At 37.5% G+C, this 26,124-nt stretch overlaps 1 protein-coding gene across 3 annotated transcripts; it reads left to right on the top strand.

Annotated features, from left to right (window-relative positions):
- The first annotated feature begins 699 nt into the window (after window positions 1-699).
- LOC116509327 (cytochrome P450 4B1-like) lies at window positions 700-26,124 on the top strand. Of its 3 annotated transcripts, none has more exons than XM_032218456.1 (12): window positions 700-818; window positions 4,733-4,877; window positions 9,665-9,709; window positions 11,885-12,012; window positions 12,498-12,622; window positions 15,067-15,218; window positions 15,543-15,715; window positions 19,518-19,708; window positions 20,142-20,275; window positions 23,905-23,969; window positions 24,493-24,575; window positions 25,293-26,124. In XM_032218456.1, exons 1-12 carry the CDS (start codon window positions 816-818, stop codon window positions 25,462-25,464), a joined length of 1,416 nt encoding a protein of 471 aa, XP_032074347.1. In that variant the 5' UTR covers window positions 700-815; the 3' UTR covers window positions 25,465-26,124. The 3 variants fall into 3 exon arrangements, with proteins under 3 accessions (XP_032074347.1, XP_032074345.1, XP_032074346.1); XM_032218454.1 differs by lacking the exon at window positions 700-818 and adding an exon at window positions 867-1,453; XM_032218455.1 differs by lacking the exon at window positions 700-818 and adding an exon at window positions 873-1,453 and having other exon boundaries at window positions 15,609-15,715.

Genomic DNA, 26,124 nt, shown 5'->3' with positions numbered 1-26,124 from the left:
TCACCCAAACTCTCCAGTCAGGATGGTTGGAAATTCAGAAAAGGGAATGTGAGGATAATGTGGCTTTTTAAATTACTGCATCAAAGTGTGTAAACTGATGGGAATGTACCGTAGTTCAAACATCAGCCACATTTTGCCACCTCCTTTCCTCATTCCCTTTTGTAACAACTTGTTAGTTGAAGTTTTGGAAAATGTTGACTTTGGAAGTTTTGGAAAATGTGTATTGCCTTAATAAAGCTGTGGTTTCTACAATTAATCTCAAAACTCTGACAGGAATTAGAGTTAATTAGTACTCAGGAGATTACAAGGAAATTATTCTACAAAGCACAAGAGGGAAGGATAAGAAACAATGATTGGAAAGTAATCAAAAGAGAAGCACACATTCTTTATTGTTGCCCTTTTATTTGGTGTAAAAAAATAATCATACTTATTTTAATTATCACAACAAAATACCACAACAAAATATTTCTTATTCTTCTAACCTTAGCAGACATATTAGAGATAACCTCCAAGAGAGAACTTTTGCTCTCTTGTTAAGGCTATTCATTGTCATACTTGTTTCTTGTTTGCCTGTCACTAGTGTTTAAATCTAATGTTCAAAACAGTTTTCCCACTGGTAGTTGTAATCAGACATAGAGGTATAAATTCACAAAGGAAACTATTACCTAATATTTGATAACCTCGATCCTAACCCATTTGTTGGGAGATTGGGTGGAAGCATGAAACAGTGAAGTAAGTGTATTGGTGAGTGAAACCTGCTGGCAGGCAAAAAGAAATTGAATAAACAAAAAGGGAAAAAGAGCTGCTGTTTCATCATGGTGAGTTATACATATTAACAAAACTTCAAAGTACTGCTTTATAGACTTGTTTAGGGACAGCCGTCATAGCCTTGAGAGACCAAAGGGTGGGTGAAAGGATGCAGAAGTAAGTGGCTCTACCTGTTTGCTTTGAAGACGGGTTCAATAGGACGCAATTCTCCCTGCGGCTTCCCCTCTCTACTTGCTATTACAAAGACACCCCTCTGCACGGAAGGTGCGCCCCGAGCTTTTCTTTCGTAAGCCTGTTAGAGGCCGAAACGTGCCTCTCCCCACCACATTCCAGCTCCGTTGACTTTCGAGGAAGCGCCGCCTGCCGCTTCGGATGCCCTTTCTCTCCTTTGCCAACTCTCCATCGAGGCAATAAAGAGTCAACAACGAGCATCGCTCCTCGTAGCTTTCTCTCCTTGGGAAAAGCCATTTTGTCTCTCGGACGGGCAGCCCTTCCTCCCGACCCTGAGTTACCCCTTTACTTTCCGATGGATCTTTCGCGGGTTTGGCACCTGGTTGCTGTGTTTTGCTTGACCTACGTGCTGATCAAAATCATCCGGCTGCATCACCGAAGACAGGCGCTGCTGAAAGCTTTGGATAGTTTTGCGGGTCCCCCTTCCCATTGGTTTTATGGTCATCTCCTTGAGGTAAGGGCTGAGTGGAAGGCTGGGGTGGGTGGGTGTTGTTCCCTTTTGTGTGTGTGCGCGCGCGCGAGTGTGAGTGTGTGAGAGAGGGTGGGGAGAGAGAGATATGAAAAATTGTAGTACTTCTATCTTATTACAGGTGGGTCCTCAACTTCCCTGGCGGATGAAGGCTCACTAGTGCCCTAAGCACTGACAAATCTTGGTGCCCCTCTTCTTTGTACATATGGTACAAATCTTCATTGGGTTGTTTTTCTTTCTCAACTTTATGGAGCCCCCTTTGGGCCTGGTGCTCTAATCATGTGCTTAGTCTGCTTAATGATTAATAAACCCCAACTACACTGGGAAAAAAAGTGACTTACCACTGTTTTTCACACTTTGTTGCAGCATCTCCATGGTCACGTGATCAAAATTTGGACACTTGGCAATGGACTCATATTTATGACAGTTGCAGTGTCCTGGGGTCACGTGATCACCTTTTGCAACCTTCTTATAAGCAAAATCAACGGGGAAGCCAGGTTCAATTAACAATTGCATTATTGGTTTAACAACTGCAGTGATTCACCTAACTGTGGCAAGAAAGCTTGTAAAATGGGGCAAATTCACTTAACAAATGTTTCATTTAACAACAGAAATTTTGGGCTCAATTATGGTCGTAAATCAAGGATTATCTGCATAAGCAGGAGCATGACAGAGTTTCTTGACCTATTCAAGTGGAGGACTAGGGATGTCTTAGGGGCTGAAGTTTAGGTATTATAAATCTCATATTGGTCATATTGTCTAACAAGAACATGATTTATTAAACTTCTGTGCTGTTTGTTCCTAGTGTCACTGATGGCATGGGTTTTGCAGTACTTAATTTAATGAGAAAGGGAATTGGAAAAGTAAGGGTGGCTATTGATTAGAGCTAACACAAAAGTGGATAAAGATTGTACAAAGATACGGCCTACAATTAACCCACAGTCATGGCCCCGAACAGGTCATGGAAGGCAATGCCCAACTGTCAGATAAGAAAGGAAGCATTCCCAAGATGGGCCAGTTGAAGGTGAGCAGTTGCTGAGCAGGCATCCTCAGCTATGTCTCCATGATGCCTATAGATTGTCCCTATAGGAAAGTATATGTAGAAGGAAATTCTACCTGCAAATCAGGACAACAAAAGACATTTACAGACAGCCTCTGTAGGGTGTTGGGGTGAGATGGAGGTGATATTTTGAGATCATGTCCTTAAAAACAGTTAGTAATGCCAGGGAAGGTAGGACTTGAATCCTTTCTCATTATTATGCACATAGATTTATGTGCATATTAAGTTTTCTAGAGAGGGAGGGGTAGTAAATAGGAAGTGCTCTATATTGTTAATGTTGTTGTTTTCCTTCTTAATATAATTTATGGTTCATATTCCTTGTGCAGTTGCACAATATGCAACCAAGGTTTGCATGGCTATATTGCCTGGTTGACAGAACTTTCAGTTAATGTTATATGCAAGTTAGAAGTTCATCATACAAATCAGTTTTGAATCATAATACTCCCTGAATGATGTTGTGTCCATTAACAGCTACCTACCGGTAACATCTTTTCTGGGTTCCACCACAAAACCGCAGTAGACTAAAGCGCGCTCGACGAAACCGCGTACCTGACGTCATCACAGCGCGATGAAAACAGCACGCTGTGAGCGGTAAAGTTAAAATTAACGCGTAAACCTAAACCTAACCCCCCCAAACCTAACCCTTAACCTAACCCTAAACCTAACCCTAAACCTAACCCTAAACCTAACCCTTAACCTAACGCTAACCCTTAACCTAACCCTAAACCTAACCCTAACGCTTAACGTAACCCTAAACCTAACCCTAGCCCTTAACCTAACCCTAAACCTAAACCTAAACCTAAACCTAACCCTTACCTTTATGTGAATCGGCTTGCTTTAAAAGTGCTTTTTAAAGCGCCCTTTTTTCTCCGCGGTCGTATTTGTCGCGCTGCTGATGACGTCAGGTACGCGCTTTAATTGGGCGTGCTTTAGTGGACCGCGGTTTTGTCTTGCCATGCTTTTCTGCACTTACTTTTCAATCAAGAAATGGAGAAAATTCATTTGTGTGGTCCCTAAGAGTTGATACCAGCTTCATGATGTATAATAATCAAAACCTTAAATTATTATTCATAAGAGAATTATTCATCCAGTGCAAAAAGCCAAAATGAAGCAAACCTCCTTATGCCAAATGTGTCAACTTTGGCAGAATCGGGGAAGCAAGAACAGCAACCCAGATTTCACTAAGATATTTTAATGGGGTAAATATGAAATCTTGGAAAATATAACAGAAATTCTTCAGCCTCATTTATAGGGAGTTCATTAAAGCAGAATCTCTTTGAATGATCTTAAAAGACTTCTGCCATATTTCTGTACACTTGGGCTAAAGGCATTTATACTTGTTTATGTCTATTGTCATTTCTTTTCAAACCTCCCTACAACTATTCATAGAAAGTAAGTAGCACAGCCCAGCTTCCCATTACAGGGTGGATGACAATAAAACCTGTTTTTCTGCTCCTAGTATTTCTGGCCTCTTAGTTTCCAAATAAAAAAATTAAAATGGGTTGCCTATATTCCCTTATATTCCATTTGTGGCCAGCAAAACCTGAAGTGCAGGCATGAGAAATTGCTATCACTATATCTGTAACTTTCTTCATATTTTGATCAGGAGAAAAAGGTTGAGTACCTCCTCTCTGGCTGCACATTGCTTTGAACCTTAACGTTATTTACTTTGATTTTGGGCTAATCTGATTTGCAGACCCAGTTTCTATATTTGTTCAGCCAATTGCACAGAGCTCCAGATATTTTCAGCTTTGTTTCAGATCCTGTATTACGCTGGATTGATGTATAGTAATATCCGACATAGTGGCCTACAAGAGCAGAAACTAAGTTTCCAAGATGCAGGAGATCCTAAAAGGCTCAGTTGAGGTCTGTCTCTTCCAGAAGTTGCAACTGAATGCTAATGTTTAATGTGATCGAAAGAGAAATTATGTAACATAGAGTACAATAACAACAACTGTATTTTGTTCATTTCATGTTTCATTAATTAAATTAAATGTAAATAATATTTTCTTTTATTCGGCTTCAAACATTTTTTGTCCTGGCTCCTACACCTGCTTTTAGGGGAGGGGCTCCTGATATGCTACTTAAAGGCCAAGTGAAGCCTTTGGCCTGAAAAAATAAGTTTAAAACACCAAATAGCTCATTACAATATTTTACCAAATATAATTGTTTCTTGTTTTTTTCTTTCTCTTGCACCAATGCAGCTTTCACCTATTTCTGCAGTTTACAGAAAAGTAGAGAAATTCAGTTGTCTGTATCCATTTGCCTTTCCTCTGTGGTTTGGCAGGTTCATTGCATGTTTGAACATCACGCATCCTGATTATGCAAAACCAATACTTGCTCGAACAGGTAAGGGACACAACAATCGTAATTAATTAGTTGTTATAATTTTGTAATACTTCATTGCAGATGTACATTAACTGATCAGTAACTGGGAAAGTATATTCCAAAACAAATTTATGAATCCAAAGTTTCGCAACCACTGTTGATTGTTGGTACAGTTGCAAATTGCATACACAAATGTCACCTCCAATTATCTATCCGTAAGGAAAAAAAGGGGCACAGTGGCTCAGTGGCTAAGACACTGAGCTTGTCAATTAGAAAGGTTGGCAGTTCAGCAGTTTGAATCCGTAGCGCCGCATAATGGAGTGAGCTCCTGTTACTTGTCCCAGCGTCTGCCAACCTAGCAGTTCGAAAGCATGTATTCAAGTAGAAAAATTGGAACCACTTTTGATGGGAAGGTATCAGTGTTCCGTGCGCCTTCGACATTTAGTCATGCCAGCCATATCACCACGGAGATGTCTTCGGATAGCACTGACTCTTTGGCTTTCAAATGGAGATGAGCACCGCCTCCTAGATTTGAGAACGACTAGCACATACGTGCAAGGGGAACCTTTACCTTTAAGAAAAAAAACCCCACAAATATGGTATGATGCTGTTTTTCATAGAAGATTTGCATAAATATTTATCTACTTAAATAACATACCAGTATTCTCTTAGTTGACGAATTGCTTTACACTGTAATAGTTTTGAGGTGTGTGTGTGTTAGTGTGTGTCTGTGTGCATACACACATACACACACTCACACACATACAAATGGCTTGGCTAATATTGAAGTAGTAACAGGCAAGGGATATTAGAATTCTTTATTGGCCAAGTGTGATTGCATTTTCTGCTTAATGAGGAAAGGCAACGTTTACCATCACTAAAAACTGTGCCTAAGAAAATTTTGGCCCCTATCATGAAAATGGTTAATGCAGTGTTTTCAACAATTGAATCGGGATCCATCTTGGAAACGAATCAGTTAATATACAGCGCAGCTGTAATAGTCATTAATGAACTAGGCATTAAAATCAAAGTACCTAGTCACACAACAGAAAAAGCATCAAAGCCAAAGTGGAAAATCCGATTAGAACAAAAAGTCAAAAAATTAAGGGCAGATGCTAGTAACTTAAAAAACATGCATGAGCAACGGCTTAAAAACAACAAAATCATAGATTGGCTAATCAGAAGATATAGATTGGATACAAGAAACATCAATGAAGCTGTAGAGATTGTAAAACAGCAGATAACAGCAACAGCTAGAAAAATTGAAAGATATGAGGCACGAATCATCCAATATAAACAAATTCAGCAATTTCGATCAGACCAACGGCGTTTTTATCAAAGTCTTAATGTGAATGGTGACATCAAAAGTGAAAAACCAGAAAAGCAGGCCACAGTTGAATTCTGGAAAGAATTGTGGGAAAATGCAAAGGACTACAACAAGGAAGCAAAGTGGATACATGACTTTGAGAAACGCATTGGCAACAAACAAATGCAAGTATTAGAAATAACAACTGAGATGGTCAAAAATCGAGTAAAAAAGGTAAAGAATTGGACATCACCTGGAAAGGACCAATTACATGGTTTCTGGCTCAAATATCTGACCAGTTTACATGCAATATTGGCCAGGCAACTGAATGAAATTTTACAAAAGGGCCAAATTGATGAATGGTTGACAACTGGAAAAACATACTTGATTCAGAAAGATGCAACTAAAGGAACAACACCTGAAAACTACAGACCAATAACATGCTTGCCAACAACCTTCAAATTACTCACAGGCATTATTGCAGATAACATGATGGATTATTTGGAAACAAACAACATCTTGCCAGTAGAGCAAAAAGGCAACAAAAGAAGGAGCAGGGGCACAAAAGATCAGCTCCTAATTGATAAAATGATATTAGAAAATTGTAAGAACAGAAAAACGAACTTGAATCTGGTCTGGATTGATTACAAAAAGGCATTTGACTCACTGCCACATAGTTGGATCATAAAATGCTTAGAAACAACTGGCATTAACAAAAATATTACATCCTTTACTGAAAAGGCGATGAAACAATGGAGAACTGAGTTGGCAGTAGGGAATGAGATCTACGGAATGGTTAATATCAAGCGAGGAATTTTCCAGGGTGATTCACTTTCACCTCTTCTCTTCATCATCGCAATGATCCCACTATCAGTAATCTTTAAAAAAATGAAATTAGGCTACCAAACAGCCAAAGAAGCTGAAAAAACTTCGCATTTACTATATATGGATGATTTGAAACTCTATGGAAAGTCAGAAATAGAAATCCAATCATTGACAAACACAGTCTGAGTATTCAGCACCGATATTTCAATGCAGTTTGGCATGGAAAAATGCGCCACTGTATCCATAAAAAGGGGCAAAATCACTGCATGTGAGGGAATTGAAATGCCCAATGGCCAACTAATTAAATGCAACGAAAATGAAGCCTACAAATACTTAGGCATTCTGCAGTTGGATAACATCAAGCATGGAGAAGTAAAAACTATTATCAGGCAAGTGTACACCAACAGAGTTAGGAAAATTTTGAAATCTAAATTGAATGGTGGAAATACAATCAAGGCCATAAATACCTGGGCAATACCAGTTATAAGATACACAGCTGTATAGTTAACTGAACACAAGCTGATTTGGACTAATGACTAATGACAATGCACTACAGTTTACATCCACGTGGTGATACTGATAGACTGTACCTGCCCCGAAAATCAGGTGGCAGAGGATTATTACAAGTGAAGCAAACAGTTGAAGAAGAAAAACATGCACTGGCTGATTATTTAAAAGAAAGTCAAGAACATCTATTAATCGAAGTAAAGAACAAAAATCTACTGAAGGCCCAACAGACGAAACAAGAATACAGAAAAGATGTGATAAAATCAAGAATGGAGAGTTGGCAGAACAAAGCACTGTATGACCAATTTCTGGAAAAAATAAAAGATAAAGTGGACAGTGAACAAACTTGGTTATGGTTAACAACAGGTACATTAAAGAAAGAAACAGAGTCACTAATCCTGGCTGCGCAAGAACAAGCTATCCGCACAAATGCCATTAAGGCCAAAATTGAAAAATCCTCTGATGATGCCAAATGCAGAATTTGCAAAGAAGCTGATGAAACTGTTGATCACATACTCAACTGCTGTAAAAAAATTGCGCAGACTGATTATAAATTGTGGCACAATTCAGTAGCACAAATGATCCATTGGAATTCGTGCAAAAATTATAATATTAAAACAGCAACAAACTGGTGGGAACATCAGCCTGAAAAAGTCACCGAAAATCAGATGGTCAAGATCTTGTGGGATTTTCGTATAGAAACGGACAAAATACTGGCACATAATACACCAGACATCACACTGGTTGAGAAAAATAAGGTCACAATCATAGACATTGCAATACCAGGTGATAGCAGGGTTGCCGAGAAAGAACATGAAAAAATCGCAAAATACCAGGACTTAAAAATTGAAATTCAACGACTATGGCACAAACCAGCAGTGGTAATTCCAGTGGTAATTGGCACACTGGGTGCTATTCCAAAAGCACTGGAATTACATTTAAAACAGTTAAAAATTGACAAAATCACCATCAGTCAAATGCAAAAAGCCGCACTGCTTGGATCTGCATGCATATTACAAAAATATGTTACAACGTCCTAGGCTCCTGGGTGGGGCCCGACTAGTAACCAATGCCAAATCCGGCGAAACAACTGGCTGCTGTGATACAATTGTATAATAATAATAATACAGCCATATAACATGAACATACTTAGACATAAGACAATACTATGGGGAGTAGATGTTCAGCACAATGATGGCCCAAGGGAAAAAGGTTCCCTGTGTCTAGTTGTTTTGGCATGTAATGCCTGAAGGGAGAATTTGAAACAGTTAATTTCTAGGATGTGAGAGGTCTGCAGTTATTTTCTCAGATCTCCTTCTGTGGAAGACAGGATGGTTGCAATTTTTTTTTCTTCAGTCCTTACTATCCACTGGAGTCTGCCTGTCTTGTTTAGTTGCTTTACCAAACCAGAGAGTTATCAAAATACAGATGGCAGACTCAATAATTCCTCTGTAAAACTATATGAAGAGCTCTTGGGGCAGTCTGAACTTTCTAAGTTGACACAGGAAAAACATTCTTTGTTGTTCCTTTTTGATGATAGTTCTAACATTAAGTGTCCATTTCAAATCTTGGAAAATTATAGAACTTGAAGAATTCTACTGCTGATACTGTGCTGTTGAAGTTATTCAATAATTTGGGAATATGGGTTCCTGTTGCCCATGTAATTTAAGTAATAAATTCCCAAAGTTTTATCAGCTGGTATATAGCTGAGTAAAGAAGGGAAAATAATTTATGTGGCAGAAAACAAAGTCTGAGTTCTTCTCAAATAGAGGGGTAGTTTGTGCAGTAGTTGTTTCAGTTGTATTTTTTTTACACCACAAGAGAACATAAGCATTATTTCATATTGTCTAGAAAGTAATGGAGTATGTTCTGAGAAACAGTTATCTTAATCTGAGGAACACCCTGAAAATTATTGGGGGAAGAAGGAGAGTCATTCTGTTATGTGTTAGCATTAAAAATGCAAAGTAAGGATAACTATATATTATCCCCATATTTTAATTTATAATATTATTTATGAGTTCTTTATCCATAAACATAACCACAAATTACCTAGTTATTATTTCCTTAAGTTAGTAGATGTTTTTTCACAGTGATTTATGTATTTTTCTCTAATCACAGCCTAGGGTAATTAATTAATTATAATTTACTTCTTTTTTTCCTCTTCTTTTAGAACCAAAAGATAATTTTAGTTATCGGAACATAGTCCCATGGATCGGTATGTATATTCCAGTTCTCCATGATGAAGAACAATTGATGAGTTAGCACAGATAAAATTGTTTATAATTTTATTCTAAAGACTCCCCCTTAGGAGCTCTACATTGTCAAACTTTTGTCATAGATATTTTATCACTAAAGAAAGACAATATTTATCTTTATTTTGTTTGTTTATTTTAATGTCTGCTTGCTTCCACTTCTTTGGAAATGTGTTTGATTATATATAATAATCAAACAGACAAAATATGTTATGATAGAGAATTGAGTCTATATGCTATTTAATATAATGATTTCTGAAAAATATATATGCAACTATTAAATATTCTCCAATAATAAAATTCCAAATATGTTGTATACGTACGTATTTCAGTATTACTATTGTATTATTCCCTATCACTTCTTCATGATTTACAAAGGAGTTGAATAGGGTCATGAGTTGTCTAGAGAGTTATTGGAAGTAGAGGTGTAAGTAAATAAATAAACAATTTACATTAGAAATTGAGATTCTCATAGAAGCCTTGATTTTAGCAAGACTTTCATTTGTGAGTAAAAAAAAGACTCCTTTGGGTTGGTAGGTTTTTTTCCAATTGGTTTTTCTGGGCAATGACTTGCAGTGCCATCTAAAGGAAGTTAAAAATCATCAGGTTGTTGGACAGAGAATTGCATACATATTCAGAAAGGGCAATGTTTGCACTGCAATATTCCACTCTGCCCATTGTACCAGTTCAGACACATACATCCTTGCAGGTACCACAGATTGGCTGAGTGAGCCTTCAGATTTATTTATCCTGCTAACTTGTGCATAATGCATTCGTCTACTGACTACTGAAATCCTGGAATTAAAAATGATTAAAGTACTGTTTTCTTTGAGAAAGTATATAAAGCGTCTCATGTAGATGTTGAAGGAGGAGAAATCTTCAGAGGTCAGTGTCTTGCCAACACTGCTGTGCCACCCCCTGGCATCTGGTCCCGGGATTTGGGGTCTCTTAGTATAAAGAGACATTCATCATGGGAGGAACATCCAATGGTTTGATTCTTAATCCCTGTATTACCTGCCTACTCTTCTTCTTACTAATCAGTATATTTAATGCTCACCAATGGGTCTCCATGAAACTGATGATAATGATTTTAAGTACTACCCAAAGCTGCTTTTTCCAAAAGACAGAAGAAGCTGAAGCTGAAGAAGCTTCTTGGATGAGAAGTAAAATGTTTTCAAAGAAAAAAAACAGAAACTCCAGTTGCATTTTGGAAACAGCACCTTTGGGACAACTATGACCTGGATGACTGAGAATCTCAAATGACATTTTAAGTACTGGTTTTTGCAAAATAATTTCTTTCCAAAAGAACTTTGCCTTTCATGATCCTCAGTCTCTCTTGATGAGTCAGTCTGCAAAGACAACATGGAGGAAAGCTATATCTACATGGTTGTTTGGATGAGCCATTAGGGCACAATTCTGCATTTCAAGTTTTAATTACTATGCTGTACAATATTTCTGATGCAATGCAATGAAAGTAGACAAGCAGATATAACAATCATATAATGTATACATTAGGAGACAAATAGGCCATCTAATCCAACTCTCTGCTCATTGCTGGAATCCATTAAATCATACCTGACAAATATCTACCCAACACTTGTTTGAAAATGTCCCATGAAGAAACAGGCAAAGGAGAAAACATTTCTAAAGCAAAAAATAAATCTGAAGAAAATGCTTATCAAGAATGCTCAGCTTAACCAATCAGCTACGAAATAAAGTAGAAATGTAAACATGAGTCACAGAAAGGGATACAATAAGAACTTTTAATCCCCACATTACATAATGTATCTTGGTTTATGATTATAGTAAATTTTCTTACTATAGACTCAATTGTAATGACGTTTGAAATCTGTTTACTTTTATTTCTTTGTATGTACATCAGGAGCATAAAGCACCACTTACCTGGTACAAAATTAATGAAATAGTTATGGAAACTTTTATGGAAATGAAGTTTCATTGTTTCTGTAAACTATAGGAGATTACCTAGATGTAACAAGATTTTGTACAGAACTGTTTATTTTTTATTAGATTTCTTTTTCATCCTGTCTTTATTATAAGTAGCGTAAGGTGCCAGACGTATATAATATGCCTTCCTCCACCCGTTTTCTTATTTGATTGGAAGTGTCTGTTTCCTTTAGGAAAAGGTTTATTAGTTCTGCATGGACCCAAATGGGCACAACATCGAAAATTGCTAACTCCAGGTTTCCACTTTAGTGTACTAAAGCCATATGTTCCCCTGATTGCAGACTCTACAAAAGTGATGTTGGTAGGTGTTAATAATTGATTTATTAAAAGTTTTTCTGTGGATGGTTTACTGGCAGCTGAAATGGTGTGTGCATATGTGTGTGTGTGTGTGTTTGGCTACAGAATTCTGGGGGTTGAAATCTCCCACCTCAAAGTTGCCAAGATTGAGAAACATTGCATTAGATAATCAGAAAAGAAAAGTAATCAATGTTCCAGAAAAATAATTACTTGAGAAAATAGAGAGGTCATTCTCCGATTCATTAGAGTAGAAAGATTTATAGAATATATTATACAATAATTTAGTTTTGCTTGTTTTAAGGCAAGGGTGTCAAACTCAATCACGTCATGTGACATCATGTGACATGTTGCAATGTTTTTTGCCTTTGCAGAGCCGGGGGTGGGCGTGCCTGTGCATGATGCATCTGTGGGCCACCAGTTTGACACCCCTGTTTTAAGGGGTTCAACATAACATAACAGCAATATTTCATTTTCCTTCTGTTGATTTAGGATAAATGGGAAAAACTGATCGTAGAGGAGAAATCAGTGGAACTCTTTGAACATGTGAGCTTGATGACACTTGATAGCCTCATGAAATGTGCCTTTGGTTATAACAGCAACTGTCAAATGTACAAGTTGGTATTGCTTTTCTTTTAACTCCTTAAAATCTCCTTTCTTTGGTTAGTAGCATATTCAATAATGACTTAATGGGATCCAAGTATCTGTTACAAAACATAGCATCCTTGTATTCTGTAACTACTTACCCTCCCACATATACAGAATCACAACTTACACATTTCATGACTGTCCTCTTTATTTAATATGCATCAGTTGCTCTTCTTTTGGAATCAAATAAAAATTGCATTTAAGTCCCCGAAAAGAACCATTTTTGTCTCATTGTTTGTATACATTATACATTGTTTCAATGCATTGAGTAATCAAGGTTTAGAGAGTTAGTTTGGTATAGTGGTTAAGGCATCAGGCTTCAAACCAGGAGATTGAGTTCTAGTCTAGTGCCTTCAGAACAAATTCAGTTTGGATGACCTTGGGCCACTCATTACCTCTTAACCAGTGGTGGGTTCTGAATCCTGTTCCAACTGGTACGGTTGGAACGGGCCCGGCGGCATCCACATGGACGCACGCAGCACGTGCATGTGTCTTATTGCTTCCACGAGCCTCTGTGATGCTCCAGCTGCTCAGCTGAGTGTCACCCAGGCGCTGTATGTGCTGTGTGTGCGTGCGTAAGCACCAAAGACTTAAAAGACCAGTAAGGAGCTCGGGCGGGTGTGTGGGCCTCTGGAGCACCGTACCGGAACGGTATCCGGTGCTCTGGGCAGGGTCCAGTATGCCTGTATCGGGACATACTGCCTGCAACCCACCACTGCTCTTAACCCTAGGAAGTAGGCAATGGTAAACCATCTCAAAAAAATATTTCCTAGAAAGTCTTGTCCAGGCAGTCGCCTGGAGTCCACACTGACAAAGACACATGTACACATAATCAAATGTTTTGCAACCAGGGACTGATTCCCTATACTTTTTGGTTGATGGGGCTGAAAGGGGGCAAAATAATAATGTCATGCTAGTGGTCAAAGCTACTTTTCCAACACTTGTCTATTGCAGTGGGTTTTTTTTAAAGGATGACATGATAGTTATGATACAGTAAGCACACTAAGAAACTTAACAACTCCTTGTGTCTTTTCTATTCCACCCCCATTTTCAGAAATCAATAGAAAATTATGCTTTCAGGGCTCAGTGATTTTCTGTCAGATTTTGGCCATGGACTTCAAACCAGGAGTTGACATTTATTTGCAGCCTGTGGTGCAGAGTAATTACCCCCTGATTTAGGTGGGTTGGTGGCAATAAAATGCCCGGGGAATTTATATTGTATTAGTTAATAGTCAGAATTGCTTTTAAATAACATTCCTGAAGTATTATTAGATGTACCTTGTCAGAGGTGGTGTCTAGCAGGTTCTGACCGGTTCTGGAGAACTGGTAGCAGAAATTTTGAGCAGTTCGGAGAACCGGTAAATACCACCTCTGACTGGCCCTGCCCCCATTTATTGTCTGCCGCCTGAGTCCCAGTTGATTTGAAGAAAATGGGATTTTGCAGTAACCTTCACCTGGAGTGGGGAGGAAATGGAGATTTTACAGTATCCTTCCCCTGCCATGCCCACCAAGCCACATCCACCAAGCTATGCCATGCCCACCAAGCCACACCCTCAGAACCGGTAATAAAAAAAATTGAATCCCACCACTGTACCTTGTGTTGTCTATAATACTTATTATCAGTGGTGTGCTGCATCCTGCTTGCATTGGCTCATGAGAACTGATTGTTACATTTCTGGAATTTTGTGATGTGGTTATGAGTAGAGCAGCACAGCGTTTAGCAGAATGTTGGGTTAGGGTTAAGATGGTAGCAATAGAATTGGTTGTTAAATATTTACCACTGACTATTGTCCAGAAAGCTGAATGAAAGCTTTAATAACATAAAATAAATTTAATGCTTTATGATGTAATTTTATGTAAAATCAGATGTAAACTTCACTGAGTTCTTTCAATACATGCAGGCTTCAGCTTACAACAGTTCATTGAAGCCTGCATTTATTGAAACAACCTGCATGTATTGAAACAACCTGCATGTTTGACATTACAGCGGCACTGAAAAAAGTCACTGATGACTGTTTTTCACATTTATGACCATTGCAGCTTCCCCACTGTCGTGTGATCAAAATTCAGAATTTGGGAATTGGCAATTGGTTTATGACGGTTGCAGTGTCCTGGGGTGCTGGGATCACCTTTTGTGACTTTCAAAGCAAAGTCAATGGAGAAGCCAGATTCACTTAACGAACTTCTTACTAACTTAATACCTGCAGTGATTCACTTAACAACTATGGCAAGAAATGTCATAAAATGGGGCAAAATTCATTTTAAAATGTCTCGCTTAGCAATATAAATTTTAGGCTTTATTGTGGTCATAAGTCAAGGACTACCTGTAGTATTGTTTGAAGACTATAAAGTAGTGACAGTATTCATATTTAAAATCCTGAATTTATCCTTTGATTTTCCTGCTGTTCTTTAGGGAAAACTCTTATGTTCAAGCTGTCTTTGAGCTTTGCTTCTTGATATATGCCAGGATGCACCATATTGTAGGTCTCAGTGATCTTTTATATTGGTTCAGTTCTCATGGATTTCGGTTTCGGAAAGCCTGCCAAGTTGCTCACCTTCATACAGGTATTTTTTCCCAATGTTTTGGCTTTGGGTGTTCTGGAACCAAAGGAAAGTAAAAAGAAAACAAAATGAACAAAAAAACCAAGGAAATCTTAAACAACCATTTAAGAAGAAATCATGCAGAGTGCAACCCATCATTTTAAGTGCTTCTTTGTAATTTATATTTCCTTAGTATGTTACTGTTTCAGTGTGTGCATTTTTTCAAATTTTGCAATGCACTTCAGGGAAGGCTAAGGAAACCACTCAATTGGTGTGCTATTACAAGAAAAATAGCTAATTAAAAAGGTTAACATAACGTACAGTTTGGCATTTTCTTTCTGTTTAAAGAATTACCACGAACAAGCTTAAAAATTGGAATTGGTGAGCTGTTAACATCAAATGTTTCCAATGCAGAGAAAGTAATCAAGGAAAGAAAGGAATCTTTGAAGGCTGAGGAAGAACTTCAAAAGATCCAGGCAAAGAGGCACTTGGATTTTCTTGACATTCTTCTCTGTGCCAAAGTAAGTATTTACAATGAGGAAAACATTGACCAGCTAATTATACTAGTTGTGACTATGATTTCTAAATTATTTTACTACCAGTAGACTTTATATAATCAAATAAGAACCTTGCAATTCTAATTCACGCTATGAAGTTTTGAAACTCTCAAAGATAACTCACATGGATATACCCTGTTTTCCTGAAAATAAGAGCTCCTTTGATAAAAAGCCCAAATGGTCTTTTGAGCGCATGAGCTAAAATAAGCCCTCCCCCCAAAATAAGCACTCCCTGAAAATATTATAACATCGCAGCAGCCATGCCAGCAGCCATGCTTGCTGCTGCCTGTGCCTCAAAAATAATAAGACCTCCCCGAAAATAAGGCCAAGTATTTATTTCGGGGGTCAAAAAAATAAGACTCTGTCTTATTTTCAGGGAAACACGGTAGATATTTTTGTATTGTTCCAGCTGCATATTATAACCAAAAATTTGAGCCCAATTTATATTCTTTCACTTCTTCCATTTCAAATTTCAACTGAAGTTCATACATCTCAGTAATATATGCAGCTCTTTTATGTATAATTCCATTTTAAACTTTGTTTTACTTTTTATTTTTTTAAATCTACCAATTGCCTGCACTCTTTAATAGTAAATAAAAAAAAACATTCCCATAAAGGGGCAGTTTGTCAATTTTAATTCCAATTTATTCAAAACCACTTTCACACAAAAAACTATCCACTTTATTGTCTCGAAACTTTCTTATATCTGCTTAAACTTTATTATTTGACATTGTTATTAGCTTATCAGAATATAAATAGAAAGAAAATGAAAATCATGGAAAACTAATGAATGAAAAAGGGAAAAGAAAAAAAATGGTGGGGTAAAGGGGAAAAAGAGAAAAAAGTTGACTTCTGACTCTTTTTAGCACAGTGGAAGATGATCACATTACTGCCTCAACTTTTTACTTTTACACAATAATATATATTATTAGCCCAGTGGTGAGTTGCTGGTGGTATGCCCCGCTACAGGCGTATACCGGAGCCAGCCCGGAGCACCGGGTACCATTCCGGAGGGCCCACCCGGCCGCCCTTGCTTCTTACCATCCTTTTACATCTTCAGCTCTTCTGCACACAAGGACAGCGCATACAGCACCTGTGTGACGCTCTGCTGAGCAGCGTGTCGCAGAGACTCGCAGAAGTGCCAAGACGCATGCGTATGCTCTGCGCATATGCATGTGTGCTGCGCGCATCCACAAAATTAGATATGTCATTTTCTTTGAGTGAAACTTTGAGAGTAACTATCTCTATTTTTTTTCTTTCTTTGCTGTAGGAAATTATATACATACATACATACATACATACATACATATATATGTGTGTGTGTGTGTGTGTGTTTTATTTGTGCTGATAAATAAACAAAGGGAGACTAGTATAGATCTATTTCAAGCTATTAGCTCTCATCAGCTAGCCATACCCTTACTGGGATTTGAACCTGGGCTATATTACATACTAGGCAGACAACTTAGCCATTAGGCCACAGGCTCTTATCCGTTATCAGCGAAGCCAGGGTGAAAGGTATCTATTAGATTTTCACAACCCCTGGTAAGCCCCAATTATGGGAGGAAGCTAACTGCTTCCATCATATATATATATATATGATATATAGATATATATATTAGATTTTTTACAACCCCTGGTAAGCCCCAATTATGGGAGGAAGCTAACTGCTTCCATCATCTGTCTATCGGCTCGTCACAAGAGTCCATCACGACAGAAACCCAATATTTTTACTGTTGCCTTTGTTATATTTGTGTTTTTTTTTTAATTTGTGCTGATAAATAAATAAAGGGAGACTAGTATAGATCTATTTCAAGCTATTTAGCTCTCATCAGCTAGCCATACCCTTACTGGGATTTGAACCTGGGCTATATTACATCCTAGGCAAACTTCTTAGCCATTAGGCCACAGGCTCTTATCCGTTATCAGCGAAGCCAGGGTGAAAGGTATCTATTAGATTTTTTACAACCCCTGGTAAGCCCCAATTATGGGAGGAAGCTAACTGCTTCCATCATCTGTCTATCGGCTCGTCACAAGAGTCCATCACGACAGAAACCCAATATTTTTACTGTTGCCTTTGTTATATTTGTGGTTTTTTTTTAATTTGTGCTGATAAATAAATAAAGGGAGACTAGTATAGATCTATTTCAAGCTATTTAGCTCTCATCAGCTAGCCATACCCTTACTGGGATTTGAACCTGGGCTATATTACATCCTAGGCAAACTTCTTAGCCATTAGGCCACAGGCTCTTATCCGTTATCAGCGAAGCCAGGGTGAAAGTTATCTATTATATTTTTTACAACCCCTGGTAAGCCCAATTATGAGAGGAAGCTAACTGCTTCCATCATCTTTCTATCGGCTCGTCACAAATACAACATCCCAGTAAGTGATAATCCCAGCTATGGCTAGCTGATGAGAGCTAAATAGCTTGAAATAGATCTATACTAGTCTCCCTTTATTTATTTATCAGCACAAATACAACACAAATGTAACAAAGGCAACAGAAAAAATATTGGGTTTCTGTCGTGATGGTCTCTTGTGACGAGCCGATAGACAGATAATGGAAGCAGTTAGCTTCCTCCCCACTATATATATATATATATATATATATATATATATATATATATATATATGTGTGTGTGTGTGTGTGTGTGTGTGTGTGTGTGTGTGTATGTGTGTGTATGTATGTATGTATGTATGTATGTATGTATGCCCAAAATATGGGAGGAAGATCACACTTCCATTCTCTGTCCTTCGGCTCGTCACAAGAGACCATCCAGACAGAAACCCAATATTTTTTACTGTTGCCTTTTTGTTACATTTGTTATATTTGTGCTGATAAATAAATAAAGGGAGACTAGTGTAGATCTATTTCAAGCTATTTAGCTCTCATCAGCTAGCCATACCCTTGCTGGGAATTGAACCTGTGCTCTATTGCCTCTTAGGCAGATGTGTTAACCATTGAGCTACAGAGCTCAACTCCTTATCAGCCAGGCCAGGGTGAAAGGTATATATAACCTGGCCTGGCTGATAAGGAGTCGAGCTCTGTAGCTCAATGGTTAACACATCTGCCTAAGAGGCAATAGAGAACAGGTTCGATTCCCAGCAAGGGTATGGCTAGCTGATGAGAGCTAAATAGCTTGAAATAGATCTATACTAGTCTCCCTTTATTTATTTATCAGCACAAATATAACACACACACACACACACACACACACACACACACACACGTATATATATATCTGTTTGAACCTATTAATCTTTATAAAGTATCATTTTATGTATATTTTAGAACATAATTGATTTATAATATGAACAGTTTTCCGTAGATAATTTTCAAATATGTCTCTAAAAATGTGCTTGATTTTAGCTATCTTCTTAGCTCCCTCTAGTGGTCAAACAATTCCCCACCCCCAGCCCCCCAGCGAATTAGAATTCATAAAAATCAGGGAATTTCAGCCACCCACAACAAAGTATTTCTGCGGTCTACTCATGAGGAACAGCTGTCTGGAGTACAAGTGGGTTATCTCATGTTCTCTCCTTTACCTGGAATTTGTCATGTGGCCACTAATCTCTACCGCAATGCCATGCCTGTTTCATCAGGGACATCTGGTCTGCCATTGCTCCTTAACTGGAAGACGGGATCACAAAATACTCTTAAGCCAAAAATGAAACAAAATATATTTATTCCTTAGAGTCTTGTATGAGCCTAGTGAAAAAATGAATTCCTTGATAAAGTCTTATCACTAGAATTTTCTCAATCTTTAGGATGAAAATGGCATGGGATTATCTGATGAAGAGGTACGTGCTGAAGTGGACACTTTCATGTTTGAAGGTCATGACACCACAGCTAGCGGGATGTCTTGGCTTCTGTATTGCCTTGCACAAAATCCAGAGCATCAGGAAAGATGTAGAGAGGAGATAAAATCCATTCTGGGAGATCGTGACACAATCGAGTGGTAAGTATTTTACTGGAGAGATTTCCTATAGGCATCAGTATTCAGTGGGTAGATGTGGGATATCTGTGAGTGATATTGTAAGTATTGGGTGGTTATAGAGCAGTGTTTCTCAACCTTGGCCACTTAAAGATGTCCGGACTTCAACTCCCAGAATTCCCCAGCCAACTGGCTGGGGAATTCTGGGAGTTGAAGTCCGGACATCTTTAAGTGGCCAAGGTTGAGAAACATTGTTATAGAGGTTAAAAGGGTGCCCACTGATTGCATTTTATTAGGTCTTGGTTCTGCTGCTGTGATTATGTTCTCTTTACTGAGGACATTGAATCTGAGCACTAGCATGACAACTACCAATACAGAGTATCCTTAGGGTTGGCTTTAAATAACTTATCTGATTTGTAATTAACCTATTGATGTACTTTGTTTCAACATATTCCAGGGATGATCTTAATAAGATGACTTACTGCACCTTATGCATTAAAGAGAGTCTCCGCCTTTATTCCCCGGTACCTGGAGTATCCCGAGAATTAACCAAACCTGTTACATTTTTTGATGGGAAAACTTTACCTGAAGGTTCAAATCATTTTATTCTACTCTCATAGCTATAGATCTTTTTTAGCTGCATCATTGCAACACATACAATTTGTCTCTAAACCAGGGGTGGGTTCCTGCCAGTTCCAACCTCTTCTATAGAAGAGGTTCCACAAATCTACAGTGCCGTTTAGAACCGGTTCCAGCTCCCTCCCCCCCGCCCGTCCAGACATCATCAAGATGAAGAGTGAGAGGAGGAATTCTGGGAGTTGAAGTCCACAAGTCTTAAAGCTGTCAAGTTTGAACATCCCTGGGTTTTTCTTCTAAAGGGTTAAGGGTGCAAGGATCTTGTAACTTGACAGCTTTAAGAATTGCACACTTCAATGCCAGAGTTCCTGAGTCAACATGACTGGAGGAGGAATTCTGGGAGTTGAAGTCCACAAGTCTTAAAGCTGCCAAGTTTGAACACTCCTGGGTTTTTTTCCCTAAAGGATTAGGGGTACAAGGGTCTTGTAACTTGACAGCTTTAAGACTTGCACGCTTGAAATGCCAGAGTTTCTGAGCCAACATTTTGGTTGCTAAGCAAGAGCGTCGTGAAATGAGTTTCACTACATTTTACAAGTTGGCCACACCCACCCAGTCACATGGCTGCCAAGCCCCTCCCACTCAGTCACATGGTTGGCAAGCCACTCCCACAAAGCAGGCCACACCTACCGAAGAGGTTCTTTAAAAAACTGAAGCCCACCACTGCTCTAAACTACCTTGTTTCTAATTTGATTGTTTATTATTTAGCTAGGAATCTCTATTTCAGTTCTATAATACTCAGGCTAGCTTACTAACAAAACTTAAAATGAATCAAAACAACATGTACACAGTTGAGCCTACCAGTCCCTTTCCTTCCACTGTCTAAAGGCCCAATAATGTATCCAGCAAGGGGGGTTGGGTAGACGTTAGGACAGATTGAAGTATCTTTATCCACTAGGAACGGAATTTGGAATAATAGTCCCAAAAGATCTGGCAGAAAATTCATGTTTGTTTTGTTGAGCAGCCTTACTAGAAAGATAGTATAGCTGAAGGCACTGAAAGCTTCCAAAATACCCAAATCAATTAATAGAAATTCTACTGTTTTGGTTCAGAAACATTAGGAAATGTCAAGTTCCTACTATTTGTGTACCGTATTGCAGTCTCAATTTCCATCAGTGAATGGACACAAAACCTCCAGCCCGGAGTCCATCAGACCTTTTATTTTTTATTTTCTTTACAATTTTTTTATTAAACAAACAACACACACAAAAATAATCATCTTACATTACATCTTGTAGAAAGTGTGTCAATTGGTTACAATTAGCTTTCGTGCATCTCTTCCACAATCATTACTTACATTCATATCAAATGTCAAAGTTCTTAATGAGTCTTACTTTCAATATATCATAGTTTTCATTTGACTGAAATTGTTTTAGTGTCCTTTTGCCTAGAATAATCCATAGTTAAAAGCACAACCACCTAATGGCATTTCATTAATTATTACAGAGTCATCCAATAGCCTTAAACCTTTATAACATATTCTAAAGAAAAATGAGTTGACAAAATTTCTAAGCCCTTCCCCCACACCCAAATCACTGTTTACAATTTGTGTCCAGGTTCCTTTTGTTATGGTAGTACATATATATATCACTAACTGTATCCTTTATCCTTATCATTCCATTGTTAGTTGTTATAATTAATATTGGTTAACAAAAATCCTTTACTGTTATATCTATTTTCTTCTCATCAAATCAACATATATGTATACCTTATTGCCCTTATCAATTATTTATTTAATATAACCATCTATAAATTACTAAATTACTACTTACTAATTATAAAACTTAGTTACATTTTTTGTTATCTACTTTCATATATTCAATAACATTACACCTTTATAACATATTAAAGTAAGAATTAATTAATTAAATTTCTAAACCTTTTTTCCCAAATCATTGTTTGAAATTTATATCCAAATTCCTTATATTAAACCAGTACATATATACGTCATTCACTATAACTCTTATCATTTCATTATTATTGTTATCATTAATATTTGTTAACAAAATCATTTATTATATCCAGTTTCCTCACCTCCAGCCAACATAGACCTTGTTACCATTATCAACTATTTATTTAAGCAAGCAATCTAAAAAATTACTAAATTCCTACTTACTAATCATCAAACTTAGCTATTATTATTTTTTATCATCAATTTTCATATATCAACCTGTGTCCTTCCAGAAGGCATGTAGTCTTATTTCTTTTGCCATTTGTGGAGTTAATTTTCTATTTATTTCCTTGGTAAAGTTTTTATGGACTCTGCACCTTGTTGTCTGTTGGATCTCTCAGGTAATCTCAGCGCCCTTTTGCTACTTTAATTGATTTATCTTTGATTGTCAAAAAACCATCACTTTTTCTCTTTTTTCTTCTTTTGTGCCTTGAAATTTTGGGTAGAGCTCCAGACCATCGAATTCCCCCCTCCAAAATCCCATTTTTTCACTTTTAACCACTTTCATTTCAGAAATCATATCATTAGTTATCTTTGTGTTCATTTTTCTCTTCAGTTTTTGGAGCGCCGTCTCCCTCATTTTTTTCCGGTATAAACTCTATCTTCTTATCAATTCTCCAAGTTACCAATAACTTTTGAATTGTATCCCAAATCTTTTGCAAAATTAAAGTTTCCTCTTCTGTAAATTCCTCCATGTTCCAAATTGTAAATTACTGCCACCGTAGCTTTAATCTTCACAAGAGAGAGGTTCTGTTTTTTCCCCTGTCCCAGTGCCGATAAAGCTCTCAAGAGATAACTGTGTTAAACAATTTGTGCCCTTGGCTCTTATCACTTTTAGTTACAGAGCTTTGAAGGACGAAGACAGTGAGATCAAAGGAACAAATGCATGGTTTCAAAAAGAGCTCTAGCCTATAGCCTTCGAGCAGCAGAATTAGTATTTTTTCACTTTCTTGTGTTGTCTCAGATTTAGGAGAGACAAAGTTCTTAAATGGAGTTTAATAGCAAATAATAGAAGATTTTTGTTAGAGAGGGAGATTTAGTCCTTAAGTTGAAAAATAAAGCAGGAAGGAGCCGAAGAAGAAAAACCAGTCCGTTCACTTTAAGAAGAGGGGAGAGAGAGAAAAAAAATTGTGAGGAGCATTTCAATAGTTACAAGAAGAAAAGCATACTAACCAAAACAAAACAATGAAGATCAGTTCTGCCGCTAACTTTTTCTGCTTAAAGATTTAATTTAGCATAAAAAAGAGATTCTTTTGGGGAGTTTTTTTTTTCAAAACAGAAAGGATTCACCAGATGGTCACATTTTCTCTTTCTATTTCCTTCCATTCCTTAGCCGTCCCCACTTCATCAGCCCAGGCTGCCTTTTGTCACCAGTTTGAAGTCCTTCTCTTGTATCAATCAGAGACGTGTTGTCCCTGATATCAGCAAGGCGTGGTCTTCCTGTTCACTGTCTCTTTGGGACAATTTAGGTCTGATTGGACCCCCCAATGGCAAAAGTATCGGCTGCAGTCTCAGAACATCGAGACCACATGTCCGTACTGTAGGGAGATTGGCTCCTCCTCCATCAGAGCTTTTATTGCCATCTCACTGCATGAAATCCAATATGACTCCTTTTCCCATATTGATTGTTTCACAGGTGCCTGGGTTGTGATAAGCATTCACCTAATCCACAAGAACCCCAGTATATGGCCTAATCCAGAGGTACAGTATTCGGTGACATTGCAATTATTTTTTCCAAAAGAGAGCCACATGTTTTGGGATGACTAGAATAAAGTAGAGAGTTGTCACTTCTAAATGGCATTTAAGATTAATACAAAACATAATCTATAAAAATAATGCAAAAGTTTCATTTTGCAAAACATTTAGTATTAACACAGCAACTCAAATATATATATATATATATATTCAGATTAGGGGCAATAGTAGATTTCATATTAGGGTCCCAGTTTCAGTCTGTAGCATTTTTAGATACAGACTGGAAAAATCTCTTGCTTGAAAGCTGAAAGAATAATTGTACAGTAGACTGACCTGAACAAGTTGATCTGCTGGTCTGGCTCAGTTTAAGACAGCTTTGTAATGTGTTCAAAGACCAGCTAAAGTGATTCTAATTTTCTCTTTTTATGGCACTTGATAGAAATTGATGTTCTCTAATAACCTGGTCAATTAAAATGACTTGATATTTCTTTTGTAACCACCTATTGAAACAACCCCTTTCTTGTTTTAGGTGTTTGACCCACTGAGATTTTCTCCTGAGAATTTATCTAGCAGAAATTCTCATGCTTTTCTTCCATTCGCTGCAGGGCCAAGGTGAGTTTATATTATATAGATATAAAGCACATTAACTTGATCCAGAATGTCTTTATCCATGTCTTGCCAAAACTGAGCTGAACACAATGAAGCCAACATCGTGATCCTTAGGAGCAGATTTCTTTGGTAGGTGAATCATCTAGTGCTGAGACAAGCATTCTTTCAGTAGAATTTTTGCTTCTAAAGACCTGCTTTTGATATTTATTACTAAAGGAGAAAAAGAAAAGTGAGCATAAAAAGAGTATATAAAGGTGGGTATATTTAGAGGCCTTTCTAGATGGTAGCAGTAAGTCTTCTCCTTTATAGAATTATTGTTTTCATTGCCTTTGCTGACAGAAGACTTGGTGGTAGAAAAAGTAATACTCATTGCAGGGTACTCCATTCTCCTTTTTATTATTGGTAATAATTTCTCAGACTATCAATCCAAAGGGTTTCTAGGTCTTTAAAAATGGGGAAAGTAACCTATAAGATATCTATAGAAGACCACAGCATCTTCCCAGAAACATCTTAGAATGTTGCTATCATTCCTAGTAGTATATTTCAAAGAACAGTCTGGGCAAGATAAATTAACTATCAGAGAATTTGGAGAATTGAAGAGTCCAAAGGCAACCGTAAAATACTAGTTTAGGGAACTGCGATCTAAAGAGAAGGTTAAGAATTTAGGAATTAATTTACAGATAGATGTGCCTTTGATAACAAGCTTTCTTGTCCTTTCAGAAACTGTATTGGACAACAGTTTGCCATGAATGAGATGAAAGTGGTTCTTGCTATGACTTTGCTTCGGTTTGAATTGTCACTTGATCTGTCAAAGCCTCCGCCTGTTCCAGTGCCTTTGGTTGTCTTGCGTTCTGACAAAGGAATTCATGTTTGCTTGAAGAAACTGGAGTGAACCTATAATTAATAGAGGAAATAATTCATGTGGGGAGCATGCAAGGGCTTCTGTATAATTTTCTCTTCCAGCCAGGTGCCCTGTACATGGTTTGAGATTATACTTCCAAGAATACTTCTGTTGCTCTTCAAAAAATTAATAATGACTTTCATTATGGTGGCTGGGAATTAAAATAATAATATCTCTGGGGGCTGCTAATTTATTGAAAATGCAAAACAGAATGTATATAATAGAATATTTGCAATAATTACCAGGAACCAGATTTTATCCTGATGAAAGATTGAATGCCCAAGAGATTCTTCTACTATCAATTCATTCTTAAATTAACTACAACACTAACAAAAGTTTCACTCAGTAATTAAGTCACTATTTTTTTAGTGTTAGTGTTTCTATTTAGTCATGAGTTAATCCCTCTTGCCTTTCTTAGTAGATCCCCTTGTCCACAAAATGAATGGAAATGTCAGTAGTCTTGAAATTGGTATTTCTTTCCTATTCCTAATACATTTATTCTATTTTTTTCTTTATCACTATCACTTCTTTATTGACTTACATATGTACAATTATCACCTGGATGAACATGACCAAGGATGCTGTGTTTTTCCAAAACTCTAGGTGTAGTTGTTTCACATCTTCTTTTTTAAATGCCATGAGTAAACTGTG

This window comes from Thamnophis elegans, chromosome 5, assembly GCF_009769535.1.
Source record: "Thamnophis elegans isolate rThaEle1 chromosome 5, rThaEle1.pri, whole genome shotgun sequence".
Lineage (NCBI taxonomy): Eukaryota > Metazoa > Chordata > Lepidosauria > Squamata > Colubridae > Thamnophis > Thamnophis elegans.
The sequence above is the reverse complement of the archived record's forward strand: the minus strand, read 5'-3'. Positions and strand labels throughout refer to the sequence as shown.